General features: G+C 28.9%; 3 protein-coding genes across 4 annotated transcripts; 2 read left to right on the forward strand and 1 right to left on the reverse strand.

Annotated features, from left to right (window-relative positions):
• The first annotated feature begins 44 nt into the window (after nucleotides 1–44).
• LOC146537467 (tektin-B1-like) lies at nucleotides 45–4400 on the forward strand. 2 transcript variants are annotated; one of them, XM_085188302.1, is made up of 8 exons: nucleotides 45–180; nucleotides 430–619; nucleotides 779–995; nucleotides 1514–1728; nucleotides 1889–2111; nucleotides 2596–2733; nucleotides 3085–3170; nucleotides 3699–4400. In XM_085188302.1, the coding sequence occupies exons 2-8, from the start codon at nucleotides 609–611 to the stop codon at nucleotides 3883–3885; spliced, it is 1077 nt and encodes a 358-aa protein (XP_085044428.1). In that variant the 5' UTR covers nucleotides 45–180; nucleotides 430–608; the 3' UTR covers nucleotides 3886–4400. The 2 variants fall into 2 exon arrangements, with proteins under 2 accessions (XP_085044428.1, XP_085044427.1); XM_085188301.1 differs by lacking the exon at nucleotides 45–180 and having other exon boundaries at nucleotides 226–619.
• Nucleotides 4392–9679, reverse strand: Spt-I (serine palmitoyltransferase subunit I). The gene is made up of 6 exons (XM_085188298.1): nucleotides 9503–9679; nucleotides 8958–9415; nucleotides 8348–8615; nucleotides 7332–7491; nucleotides 6300–6423; nucleotides 4392–5680 (listed from the first exon to the last, which is right to left on the reverse strand). Exons 1-6 carry the CDS (start codon nucleotides 9527–9529, stop codon nucleotides 5362–5364), a joined length of 1356 nt encoding a protein of 451 aa, XP_085044424.1. The 5' UTR covers nucleotides 9530–9679; the 3' UTR covers nucleotides 4392–5361.
• Nucleotides 9680–9892: 213 nt separating this feature from the next.
• On the forward strand, nucleotides 9893–12345 carry LOC146537469 (putative inositol monophosphatase 3). The gene is made up of 3 exons (XM_085188303.1): nucleotides 9893–10511; nucleotides 10989–11137; nucleotides 11608–12345. The coding sequence occupies exons 1-3, from the start codon at nucleotides 10010–10012 to the stop codon at nucleotides 11977–11979; spliced, it is 1023 nt and encodes a 340-aa protein (XP_085044429.1). The 5' UTR covers nucleotides 9893–10009; the 3' UTR covers nucleotides 11980–12345.
• Nucleotides 12346–13541: the final 1196 nt, after the last annotated feature.

Genomic DNA, 13541 nt, shown 5'->3' on the forward strand with positions numbered 1-13541 from the left:
GATGTGACGTGTCAAGAATTATTTATTGAATTATAATTAAAAAGTAAATTACATCGGTACCGTATATGCAGACCAAAAGCTGAAATAAATAACATTCATCATATCATATTTTGCCAAACTATTTATGTAATTTTAATGTATTTTTTTAAAGATAACGACTGTAGTTAAACTTATCTTAAAGTAGAGCGCCAATTTTAAAAATATTAAAAATTTACATGCTTATTTAATTTTTTAATTTGCAAATACTTATTAAATACAAACTTATTTTTAACGTTATTTACAGTAAACAATATTTTATATTGTTCTTTAAATTTTGGCCTGCTAAATCGATATACAAAATACCCATTATTGATCAAATATCCCACTCACAGCGACTACATTTCTTTTACTACTATTTCATCCATAAAAAAATGAACGGATCTATTCCAGCATTTGAGAAACCTCATCCACGGGTTAGTGTTTTAGATTGGACCAGAAATATACAAAGATTGCAAAATGAAGCCAGGCTTCGTCGTTTCGAATCTTATGAACTTCGGCAAAGAGCAAATCAACTCCGTAATGAGACTTCTGTAACAACGCGATGGGACGCATATACAAACAACGAACTTATGAGAGATAGGTATAATATTTTTTATTTTTCTAAATGATATAGTTGAGTGATTATTTTTGTTTTTAATGATTTTAATTAGTGGACTACTACAGAAACGATATATAAATTGAAATATTCTTTAGTTGAGCGACAATATATTGATACAATTTAACATAATTTTAATTTCAGAATATTTGAAGTACAGTCTTGGAGAGAGAAGCAAAGGTTTACAAGAGAGCAAGTACGAGATGAAATCAGAGTATTGAAAGAAGAAAAAAATGCAACTGAATTACACCTGGAATCACTTCAAGTGCCATTAATGGTATCTTCACAATGCCTCTCTAACCGAGACCAGAGAATCCCTCCAGAGTTAACAAGAGACCAACTTGGAGAAGAATTAAAACAGGTATATTATAATATTATTTTTAAACATATGACTTAGGTGCTATATGCTCAAAAATATATTCGATTGTTTACATAAGTAAGAGAAATTTCGTAAAACGTTCTAAGTTTAGACTAGTCCGAACCAATTAAGACTAAACTCCTCTGTGTCTCTAAGATATAGTTATCAGCAATAGCTGCCTTTGCATGCTCTGGATTTATTTTCCTCTATAACAGCTGTTGTGTTTGTACAATAAAGTACTTCTATCTAGATAGAAAGGTATCTATCTATAAGTAAGAGAACGATGCGTATGGTATGGATTATGGAATGGTGACAATCGAATAACAAAAAAGCAATGATAATAACACTTCATCTAGCAAAATTAGAGTAGTGAAAACGTTTTAACTTTTAAGTATAAAAACGATGGCTTTAAGCTTACTTAGGTATTATCTTTACTTACTGCAATCCACTTATTGTTATTAGTATACTGTTAAGTAGAAATATAAACTTTAATAATTTTTAGCATAATATTAAACTTTCAGGAACTATATATTATAGAAAATAATAAACGCGTTTTGACTGATGTATGCCACATGGGCTGGGAGAAAATAAAAGACCTAACCAACGTATTTTGTAGGCTTGAACGAGAAATACAGAACAAGAATGATGCTCTATACCTAGAATATAGCGTTAAAGATTTGAATAGAGAGTGTTCCGATATATCATACAAGTTAGATCCTACAAGAATACCGCCCAAGTATGATTAAACACGTTATTCATTAATATTTTATATATGTTAATATTTCTATATATTTTGTTCTCTTATATCATTTACTATAACGTTATAGTAAATTTTATTAAATTTTAACATTTTAATCGAATTTCAAAATTCACGTTAAGCTAACCTTTTTCTTTAGTTCAATGTCAGAAGAAAGCTACGTTCACTGTATAGAAAATACAATTAAAATAGCAGAACAACTCATGCGGGAATCTAAAGAACTTCGCGGAACAATGTTCAAGAGTAGAGAGCAGGCGCGGAACCAAATGTATGCTCAAAGCCAACAGGTGGAAATGATTATGAGGAGACGAGTTTATGATATACAACGTGCAAGGAATGAAATGGAATGGCAAAAATATAAAGTAAATTTATTATTATTTTTATTTATATGAGGCAAATGCCTCCAGAATTCGACGAAAAGTGGGAATCACTTGTCTAGGCTACTAGGTTCCATCTAGCGTGAAGCTAAACAGTTATTAAATAAAAAAAAAACATATCTGATCATATCTGATCTGTTCTTTGCTTATGGGCGCGACAATCAAGTAAGTACCTAGCAATCACTTCACCAATACTATTGGATTTACATAGCACACGAACGAGGTTGTATGTTATTTATATATATATACATATTAGATAGAGTCTCGTAATATGCCAGGAATCGATTTTGAGTCTAGAATAATATATTGTTGGCGGTTGGAGGTGGACACCGGTATATTATCTCATGTAACCAGTGAGTCATGAATAGAACATTTCCCCTGATTGCAATTAATTTATTGCGTTTCAAATTATTTAATATTATAAAATTTCTACAAAATCCTGTAAAATAATAGAATATTTTTTTTACAGCTTGAAAACAACTTGCAAAAAGTAGATCGAGAAATTGAAACTTTACGAGCAGCTGTAGCAGATAAAATAAATCCTACTAAGTTGGTAGAAACTCGGCTAGAAACAAGAACTAGACGACCAGTTCTCGAAAGAGTTCAGGTAACTTATTTTCTTATATTTTGTTTTATCATAATTTCTTTCATTGCTTTCATAATTCAAACCTACCATAGAAGTAATGTTAGATATGTCTATATCAAATAAAATTAGTAAACCATACATTACTGTAGATTATTATTTTTTATTATAAAATCTGCCAGTACTAATCAGTTTTTAGATTGGTAGCATTGATTCTATTTTTTTTTTGCGGGAATTATGAAAATGGCGGGAATCATAATAAAAATTATAATTACATATAAATAACTATTAAAATGTTTGATTGAAAAGAAACCAAATCCATATTGTACGCAATGATTTACTTATTTTTATTTGTATAATTTATAAAACTTTCAGGACAAACCAATGCGTGGTTTGATAGAAGAGTTTGAAAGGGTCCACACAAGTTCGAACTTATTAGAGAAAAAATTGGAAGATGCACTGTAAGTAATATTATTGTCATAAAATACTAATAGGGTTTTGTAACTTTTTTAGCTTCACGCTATATCTCACACATAGCAGGGTAGGCAAAACGAACTCTCTTGGTACCAGATTGAAGAAATAAAAATATTAAATAATTCATTCCCCGAATCGGAGTCGCTCCCTCAACCGCCGCGTTTACAATGGCATGTTTGTTCCCCTGCACCACAACTGGCCTCATTCTCGATTAAGTAATATAACACAATAATTTTGAATTCAAATCTTACATGCAGCTGTTCTTTACGTGAAATTTATCAAAAAGTAGATTAACACTTTGTCACGTTTTTATTGTTTAATTATATTTTATAAACTTAAAAAAGTAAGAAAACCTATATTTCTATAATGACGTCCGGTGTGGTGCAGATGTGCAGTGTTTGACTACAAACGCAACGGTTCTGAGTTCGATTCCTACTCGGGGAATGTTTTTTAATGACCTAATATGTTTAATTCTTTCCTCTGTTAAAGTTATTTTGTTTTCTATTTTGCCTTAGATCTACTTACCACGGCCTATATAACCACCATCAACGTATAACCAAGGACTTAGAATATAAGAATCAAGCTTTAGAAACTGATCGTCGTTTAATCGAAATAAGAAAACCATTACATAAAGAAGACGAAACGGAGTTCAAAAGAAATATCGGATATTGTCATATGAGTGATGAACTTGTGACTGATTGAGTGTTTAAAATGGGAATTGAACCTGCACTATATCCCCAATATAGTAAAATCATTCTAAACATAGTAGTTAATTATTAGTGTAGGTATCGCCAAATATGGCAAAACGCTTTTTCTTCAATTATTTTTTTTTAATGTTTTCGTGATAAGTATAAAATTAGATTTAAATCTTTTCTTGCTATTTTACATTTGTTTGGCGTAACGTAACGTTTAGCATATCAAGTAATAATTTTATAATATTACAATATATTTTTAATGGTTACATTGGATATAATTTCCTATAATCGCTTCTTAGGGTTCCGTACCTAAATGACAAGATACGGAACCCTTACAATCTCCCATCCGTCCACCATTTCACTATTTCGAACATTTAGCAGCTTTTTTAAAGAACACTTTTCTAAAGCAATAAGACATAAAAAATACATTTATAAGTAAAGTTATCTTTTATAGTAACATAAGTATAAGTGTTGAACAAATGTCACTTTGTAGTAACAAAAAAAATAAAAACATTAAAAATTATAATACTTTTATTATCATAAAAAATGCAATATTATCTTAACATATATGTATTACATAATAAGAGCGGAACCAATTACATAGAATTTAATAACTGAGCAAAATGTATGTTGTAATCAGAGGACCAACACAAATAAATTAACATTCAAATAATAAAAAAATATATATTTGAAATTTCCAGAAAAATATCTTAAATGGGAACAGAACCCATAAAATTTTTTATATATATAATAACATTTACATAATATTAATAAGGCAGCCATTGTTAATACATAAAAACTAAAATTACATAATTAAGTTTACTTTATTATATAATATTGAGAATGTTATTTAAGCATTTTAGACTAATAATATATAAGATGTTTACAAGCTTTTGCACTGTTTTAATTTAAGACTATATATGTCAAATATTTTTCATAGAATTTGAATATGTTAAATAAATTTCTTTAGTTAAGCATGTTTTTATTATTATAACACAAAAAAAAAATCAGTGAGCGTTGTGACTTTAATATTGTGCACTTCATTTCTAAAACTAATGACATTAAATTAATAAATATAAAATAGGAATGCTTTAAATTGTTTTACTTTTAAATTTTACAATATTTTTTGGAAACAACAGATAAAATATCAAATGAAATTGCTTATATAAGATTTTATGTAATTAATAATATGTATGATTAAATACTGTTAACTGAGGTACAGTACAATACGGTCGACGAGTCTTGACCTTCCTGAAGTTAGGTTTTTTGAACGTTTGTGCATTGTTGACTCTTTGTTAAAATGAAAACAATCAGAAGTAAAAAATAATCGACGATTTAAAAGGTATTGTGCTTTGTGTATACTAACATAAGTCAATACTTATTAAAATATATCAAGTTTAAAAAATGTTAAATTAACATTAATTACACTATCTATAATCCCAAAAAAAGCAACTGATAACTTAAATTACTAATAAAAAAATACTTATATAGGAGTTATTTCCGGCTTAGGACCGACTTTTTCATACGCTTCGTCCAACAAAGAACAAATCAAAGATATATTTTCGTCGTTCAATTTTCTACTCGACGCTAATCTAATGGAAGGTTCTGGACAATTAATTTCACTATCTCTCAAATAAACCGCTATTGTCATGGCTACACCTTTCTTCATAATATATTTAGTTATCTTCTTTAAATATTTTTCTTTTTGGTCGACATTTAGAGCGCCATCTTTTATATAGATATGTTTGACAGGTGACAGTTCGTCGCCGCTGAACGTGTAATGTTTTAGATTGCATAGGGCTCTGTAAAAAAGAAATATTATTATTTATGCTATTTGAATTGAGAACATAATGAAAGTGTTACGGCATTTCGTTCCCCACTTTCAGTCAAATCAATGTGTCTTAAATGGTGGAACTGAACCGCCGCTTTGTCTCGTTACAAATACAGAGCAAGAAAATGGAAATATTAAATATGTAATTATCCCTAATGGGAATCGAATCCGCAACCATCGTATTTACACACTGTTCCACTGCGTCATGATGACCTCACTATGAGATAACTAATTTTATATAATATATTTATTTAGTATGTTAAAAAACCATATATCCTAAATCCATAGCAGCATCACGTATACAAACGTGCCTATAAACCAATTTCAACTGATCCAAATATCAGAACAATTGATACAAATTAAAAATAAATATTTTTCGATATGGCTACTATTGGTTATTACTGTTTATCTTGTTAACATCTATAAAAAAACTTCCGAAATATAACTACATATTCAAAAAATATAACAAAAACGATTATTTGAACCTAAAGAATGCTGACTATTATTTTATAACATAATCGTTTTATGGTATTTTATAAAAAAATAAATAAACTGATTTTATCATAAAATTATTGTTAAACTACCCTTACCTGTTCAATTTCTTAGAGTTTTCATCCAACTCGCCAATAATCGAGGGTTTTTCTTCTAAAATGTCCAATGCGGTGATGGCGGCTTGCGTCAACATGGGAGGGAGAGATGCGCTAAAGCAATAACCTGCAATTATTAATATTATGATTAAAAATGACATATACATGCTGTACCCCGCATACAGTAGGGAAGAAAAGAGAAACTCCTGTGTTAAGACACTCCGTTCTTTACGAACTGCCATAATTTTTAAGACATTGGGTCGAAAGTCAACACCGCGGTTTGTCTTATGGAGGGAGAATCGAACCCACAACCGTCGCGTTTCCAGACATATCCTATGCCATTGAGCCACGACGGCCCTAATTTACATATTACTTAGGTCTCGTTCTCAAATGAAAATTACTCGTTGTGTATATCTAAGTACAGGAGGAAACACTGACCGCAAGCATAATGGGTTATACCGAGGACTATTAAATACTAATATTTTTTCACCCTCTTTCCTCACTTTCCGCCCACATTTTCTAGACTTTACGTGTTTATCTTCAAGAGCGGGGAAATAAAAACAATTTAAATACACAATATTATTTTTCTGAGTGAGTTCTTCTTAAGGAAAAAAATCATACATTTAAATATATAATTTGTAGATTCTTAGTTTAGTTTTCCCGATACATAATATTTTCTTGTTTATTACCTACATAATATGTTATGTTATAAATTGAAATAACCCAGTAAAATGAATGGATTTCCTTATTATGTCAAAAGGATGGGAATATTAAAATTTAAATTACTATAAAATATTATTGTTTACGTGACTTACGTCTTTCATAATTTTAATTTAGTTGTAAATTACTTTAATCTCAATGTTTTCGTTAATTTTAAAAATATTGTACGTGGTGGAGCCCACCGTCAACATAGCACAGATACGGAAAAAAATATAAACAAAATTCATTTCTTTCACTCCCTCAACCAAAGCTCACAGGTTCAAGCCCAAAAAAATCGAAACATTAGACACAAAATAAAATAAAAACAAAACATACCTAAACCAGACAACCTCTGGTGTTCCACTATAAAATGTGTGCCCGCACAGAAACCTCCTATAGTAGCGAACGAATGTTCTAGAGATCCCACTATAAGGTCTATTTCATCGCGAGGTACGTTCAAGTGTTCAGTAAGACCTCGGCCATGTTTACCAATAACCTGTAAATAAAAACCATATAATTTAGTAGTTTTACGCTGTATCCCGCATATAGCAAGGGTAGGCAAAGGAAACCTAGTTTTTACCCAATTTTTCGAGATATTGCGTATTAGGTGGAGGAACTAAGCGCCTTACTTTTCTATCGTGAATTTAGTTTAAATGATAAGGAAACGCATGCGAAAGTGAGATTAAAAAGTATGATTTTAACGTGCGATGGATATACATGTTACTAATATTGGATAAATTAAGCAGTTCTTAATAATTCCTAGACAATTTTTAATATTTCAAAACCAACATATTTTTAAAATATGTTTTATACATGATTTTACGATCTGGTGTGCCACAGGGTCTGACTGATAGGCTTGTAAGTTTGATTCAAACTTGAAAGAATGAATTTTATCTCTGCTAACAATACAAACTACAGTGTTATAACTCTAAATATGCAGTCTCAGAATGTCGGAAAATGGGAACAAAGTGTCTTAACACTAGGTTTCCTCTGCTTACCCTGCTATATTGTAAGATAGAGCAAGAAAAAAATCATGTTACAAAAGCACAACAGCATAACAACTAGGTCAAGAATCTTGCTTATACCTACATGGCTATAAGTATATTAATCAATTGATTATAGATGGAATGCAGAGTAGTTTCACTAAACAATTTAAGACTTTTAATAATATACATTTGTTACATTTATTACATTCTAATAGTTTTAACTTGATGGTTTAGTGGTCTATAACTCTAAATGCAATGATAGTAAGAGGTTTGCTTTTTCAGTTTATTATTTATAGCTATCCTCTTTTCCTTCTCTATTTAAGAACTATTAAAACGAATAACAATATGTACAAATTATAAACTCACACCAATAGTTAGACTTTCATCTAAAATAATCCTCAGTTTAAATCTCCTTGCTAATTCCACAAGCTTTCTCAATGGACACATTTTGCCAGTATTAAAATATATAGCTTCAGCAACCAAAAATGCTCTTCTTTTAGGATTTAATTCCTTTTTTTGAGATGCTTCTTCAAGTAACTTCTCAAGATCATTCATATCATTGTGTTTAAAATATCTTACTGTACTTCTTGCAGCATCAATACCTTTTTGTATTGCAAACCATACTTTTTCATCTCTGTAATAAATATGTAAAATATAATACTTTAAATAACCAACCAAAATACATATATGTCATTTAAAATAATATTCTTACAAAGAGGTAATTTATTGTATGACTTTCCTGTTTTGCAAGGAAAACCATAAGATCAGAAAATCCTAATAATGAAGTTATTCTTTATATAAATGCAATATTTTTTTTATATTACAGAATATTTTTTTCAGCATTCCTAATGTATTATAAAAAAAATGTAACACATCAAAACAAAAAAAATAACCACATTCAAGATTGTTTTTATTTAAATCTACTTTAGTATACTTTTTAAAATAATAGTATATAGAATGAAATATGAATACTTACGCAAATATAATATCATTCTTCTTAGCATAAGAAGGTATAGCACTTGCAATTGTAGAAAATCCATATGAATACACACAAGTTTCTTCAACTTGTAAGAACTTAGCCAAACGTTCTTCCAACTCCAAGTGTACATCAATTGTTCCATAAAAACCTCTAGGGCCACATGACCCTACTCCATACTTATGAAGAGATTCTATAGCCTTATCCATTATTATAGGTTCTTTATCAAAGCATAGAAAACTTGTTGCACCTACATTTAATACTTTATCATCTATTTTTCCCATCAATGGTGGTTCTTCAAATTCTCCGTCGAATTCGGCTAGTGGACGAGGCTTCCAATTAAGTAATTTTTGTTTAGTTAATTTATCTTCAATCTTCTTTGGTTTTTTTTTAAACCATAAAAAGTATGCCGAACCGATAACGACCTGGATTGCGATGAGTAATGACCACCAAGTAGCCTAAAAAAGATAAACATCAATAATTTTGTACTAATAAATATAATAGACCAAATACATAACCCTTAATTTAAATTTAAATTTACTAACAGAATCATATAAATCTAATGAAATCATTGTTGATTTTGTTTATAAACGTCCTCGCGCACTCACAAATAAAAGAGAATTGATAGACTAATAATTAGTATGCTAGTTTTTCCTATATCATTTCATATTCAGCTGAAACACGGCGATCAGTGAACCATTGGTTTGTCAGTTTGACAGTGACATATACCATTTTTTGTTAAAGATATATATGTCATTTTTTGGTAAAGATAAGTTAAGAAATATATATATTTTTTTTAAATAAAGAAATCAAAATATTCCCTAATAAGAATTAGAGCATAAAATAAAGTTTAAATATATTTTAACCGAAAATAACTTTAAATATTGACAGTGGTAATGAATTATAAATACATAACAGTAGACGTCAAAAATCAAAATAATGTAATGTCACTTGTAGCAAGTCTAAGCCCAGATTCTGCCAGCAAACTATAAATTGAAATGAAATAAAATAAAAATACCATTAATTTAAAAATAACACTTAAAAATAGCATAATGAATTTCGGTGGCACATTACGCATCAATAAATTCGCTTGTTTCACTTTAATATTCATTTTATTTCTTATAATATATTGGCGCTCTGGTGATCCAGGATACCCTGCGGATAAAAATGACTTAATAAATATAAAATCATTACTCAAAGCGGCTATATATGCAGCAGAGAGAGGCGGTAAGAAAGTGAGTGAGGGGAAAAATCATGAATTAAATATTAAAAGCAAAGGTAAGACTTTGGAAGGCGCAAACGATCCAGTAACTGATGCTGACTATGCTTCTCACTGTGCAATGTATTACGGTCTTAAAAATACGTTCCCTAAGTTAAATATAATATCAGAAGAACATTCTAAAGATGATCCTAGCTGTCAGGATCAAAAACCTTTTGATGTGGAAGCAACTCCAACTGATCATAGGATAATAGATTATTTGAATGATGAACATGTATTTGTTAAGGATGTGACGGTTTGGATTGATCCTTTAGATGCTACACAGGAATATACAGGTAACTATGTATTTTTTTATTATTGATAACTGATATGCAGCAGATAGCACTTATATTTATATGTAAGTCTTAATAGTACTGGCTTCATTTTTATCAAAGCCACAAATCTCTAGATGTTATAATTTAAATATGTAAATCTGTTATATTTTTTCATATAAAATTTAATGGTCATTGAAACTTAAAGTTTCTTGTTTACACATAATAAATTATCAGTATATAGTATGAATAATATTTTATTTTTATAAATTTTATAAGATTTCTTTATATATTTATCTTTTTCTTTAATCTCAACATATCTTAACATAATATGAGTAAAATATGATTTTTATAATTTTATTCATATATTTTATCATATTATATTGTTTATTTAATATTTACTGAACTTAAAAAATTGTACAAGGTTCCAATATCTAGTTAATTTTAACTTAAATAAATAAATAAAATGCTAATCATTTTTATATTTTCATATCTTTTCAGAGGGCTTATATCAATATGTAACTACTATGGTGTGTGTAGCAATAAATGGAGTACCTATAGTGGGTGCCATACACTATCCATTCCCATCACAAACATTCTGGGGCTGGGATACTAAGAAAACTTCAAATAATATTCCTGCTGTACAACATGTAAGTAAATCTGTACTAATATTGTAATCTCGGGAAGTATTTGTCAAATTTATGATTTATTTTTATGTGTTGAATAGTCCATTTATGAAGGAAAGTTATACATAAGGTGTTTTATTGTTAACTACATGGGTGAGAGTTACCTCTGACAAGTACAGTACCCTCGCATACACACCCACACTGTAAATCCATTATCCATGCTATCGAGTTCCTTCTCTTCTAAATAGTTTCTTATTAAAATATTTTTTTCATCTATTTGATTATCTGGATATTGGATTATTTTAATGATTAAGCATTAATCATTCTAATAACAAGACTAGTTGTTGTCAATAATATAGACTATTTAGTATATATGTTATTTATTATTATTATTATAGTATATACATAGATAGTATGAAATTTTGAATCATTTTGTTTTCAGTAAAACCATTTATTAAAAAATGTTATAATATCAAACTTTTCTTCTATTACAGAAAGAAGAAAACAAAGAACATCCCAGGGTAGCTATTTCAAGATCTCACCCTGGCAAAGTGGCTGAGTTAGCAAAAGATTCTTTCGGACCAAAAACAACAATAACTTTAGCCGCAGGTGCTGGAGATAAAGTAATGGGAGTAGTTAATGGGACATTTGACGTATATATACATGCGACAGCCATTAAAAAATGGGATTTATGCGCGGGAAACGCCATTATTAAATCAATTAATGGTAAAATGACCACTTTGAAGGGAGAAAATATCAATTATTCAACAAATGGTAATGTGAAAGTGTTAGACGGTATTCTTGTTACGAGGTATGATCATGACTATTATTTAAGTAAACTGCCGAAATCTTTGTCTAATACTTAAGTATATAATTGTTTCTTTTTTGTATAATTTGTATAAGGTTGCATAATAGGTGTATAAATATTATTTTATATGTATTTACTTGTTATTTATTTTGATGTGAAATTTTCGTGTTTTTTCTTATAATGAAATGTAATATGTTGTAATTATTTAAATGGAATTCATATTTATAATAGATACAATTTTTTAACAATTTTGACAAGTCTTTTTTAATGTGCAGTTCTGTTCTATCTGTATATGGTTGTGAGTTTGCTCCCCATTCGCGAAAGTTATATTTCAATCATTTGAATAAAATATGGGTTTTTTCCCTTAATTAGCAAATTATTACATATATTTTTCAATAAAAACATTTATTTTTTTATTTATTTTCTTTAAAATTTTCATTTGATTTCTTTAAATCAAATGAAAATGTATTTTAATTACAAAGTTTATTTCTATAAGATTTAAACATTTATTTCTGTGATCAGTTTTATTATTATATATGTTATATCATCAATTGAATATCACTTAAAAATATTATAAGAAAGTATTGTACGCATTAGAGTAGTTTATAGTAAAAATTATTATAATTATATTATTATTTTCCTATTTATCTTTCTTTTTTAAAATATTTCTTAATTTTTTTGTTGTATAAAAAACAATATGTATATAAAATAAGCAACTAGGTTGTATATATATTTCGAATATTTTAGACTGATTTTAGTAAAACCGTATTATCATCATTATCATCAAAATGATTTTTTTATTTGTGACATTTTTGATCTGCATAATAATAGACATTTTTGACGTAATTTATGTTATTATAAGAATTACGTGTAAATATGCGGCGACTAATTTGTAACTTTTCATGTTAATTTAAAAAGTTGTAAATAAAAAGAAATACGAAATCGTCTTCTGCCTCAAATGTGTTTCATTATTATTAATTGTGCCGCATGTATATTATATGTGTAATATGGAAGAGATGGCGATTATTTTGATGTTTATGTTGACCTACAAATTAACAAGTAATTAACAAGTTGAAGTTGGAAGACAGCATAATTACTTGGGAAAAACTAGTTATTTATCGGGAATATTATGGAGTTCCGTAACTGAAACCGAATCTATCTGATGAGCATATCGGACTAGCGGATATCCGAAATAAAAAACCTATTAGTAATCGTAACCGAATCTCATATAAAGGATATAAAGAGAACCTAGAGACAAGACACTTCGTTCTTCGTTTTCGGTTCGAATTCAGAACGCTGCGTGCTGAAGCGAAATTCAACGCCGTGTTTTTTTTTCTTAGATTGCAAAGAAAATAACCCATTTTTCCAGGTGCTGTCACGATGGGTAAATATTTTTACAATTTTTTTTCTATGTCTATGTTATCGAAGAAGTCTATCATCACGTTAATCATTTTAATGTGACCCATTGTACATGCGGTGAGGGTTATCAGGCTCAAGGGTGTGACTGTAACGCGGCGGTTGTGGATTCGATCTCCACTCGAGGAAGTGTAATATTTATATACGTTTTAATTAAATATTTATTTCTATTACCATTTTCCGTTGAGTTCTTCTACGCAACAC

Source organism: Heliconius melpomene, chromosome 7 (assembly GCF_056956725.1).
Source record: "Heliconius melpomene rosina isolate 202511_hmr_F chromosome 7, ASM5695672v1, whole genome shotgun sequence".
NCBI lineage: Eukaryota > Metazoa > Arthropoda > Insecta > Lepidoptera > Nymphalidae > Heliconius > Heliconius melpomene.

What these genes read in the sequence shown, in the direction of transcription:
- Spt-I (XM_085188298.1), bottom strand. Translation starts at nt 9,529, where the DNA reads ATGATTTCATTAGATTTATATGATTCT. An exon ending in CATTAGATTTATATGATTCT is followed by an intron (nt 9,416 to 9,502) that starts GTTAGTAAATTT and finishes TATCTTTTTTAG; the next exon opens with GCTACTTGGTGGTCATTACT. An exon ending in AACTCTAAGAAATTGAACAG is followed by an intron (nt 5,681 to 6,299) that starts GTAAGGGTAGTT and finishes TCTTTTTTACAG; the next exon opens with AGCCCTATGCAATCTAAAAC.
- LOC146537467 (XM_085188301.1), top strand. Translation starts at nt 411, where the DNA reads ATGAACGGATCTATTCCAGCATTTGAGAAACCTCATCCACGGGTTAGT. An exon ending in CCTACAAGAATACCGCCCAA is followed by an intron (nt 1,729 to 1,888) that starts GTATGATTAAAC and finishes CTTTTTCTTTAG; the next exon opens with TTCAATGTCAGAAGAAAGCT. An exon ending in CAGTTCTCGAAAGAGTTCAG is followed by an intron (nt 2,734 to 3,084) that starts GTAACTTATTTT and finishes TAAAACTTTCAG; the next exon opens with GACAAACCAATGCGTGGTTT.
- LOC146537469 (XM_085188303.1), top strand. Translation starts at nt 10,010, where the DNA reads ATGAATTTCGGTGGCACATTACGCATCAATAAATTCGCTTGTTTCACT. An exon ending in TGCTACACAGGAATATACAG is followed by an intron (nt 10,512 to 10,988) that starts GTAACTATGTAT and finishes ATATCTTTTCAG; the next exon opens with AGGGCTTATATCAATATGTA. An exon ending in ATATTCCTGCTGTACAACAT is followed by an intron (nt 11,138 to 11,607) that starts GTAAGTAAATCT and finishes CTTCTATTACAG; the next exon opens with AAAGAAGAAAACAAAGAACA.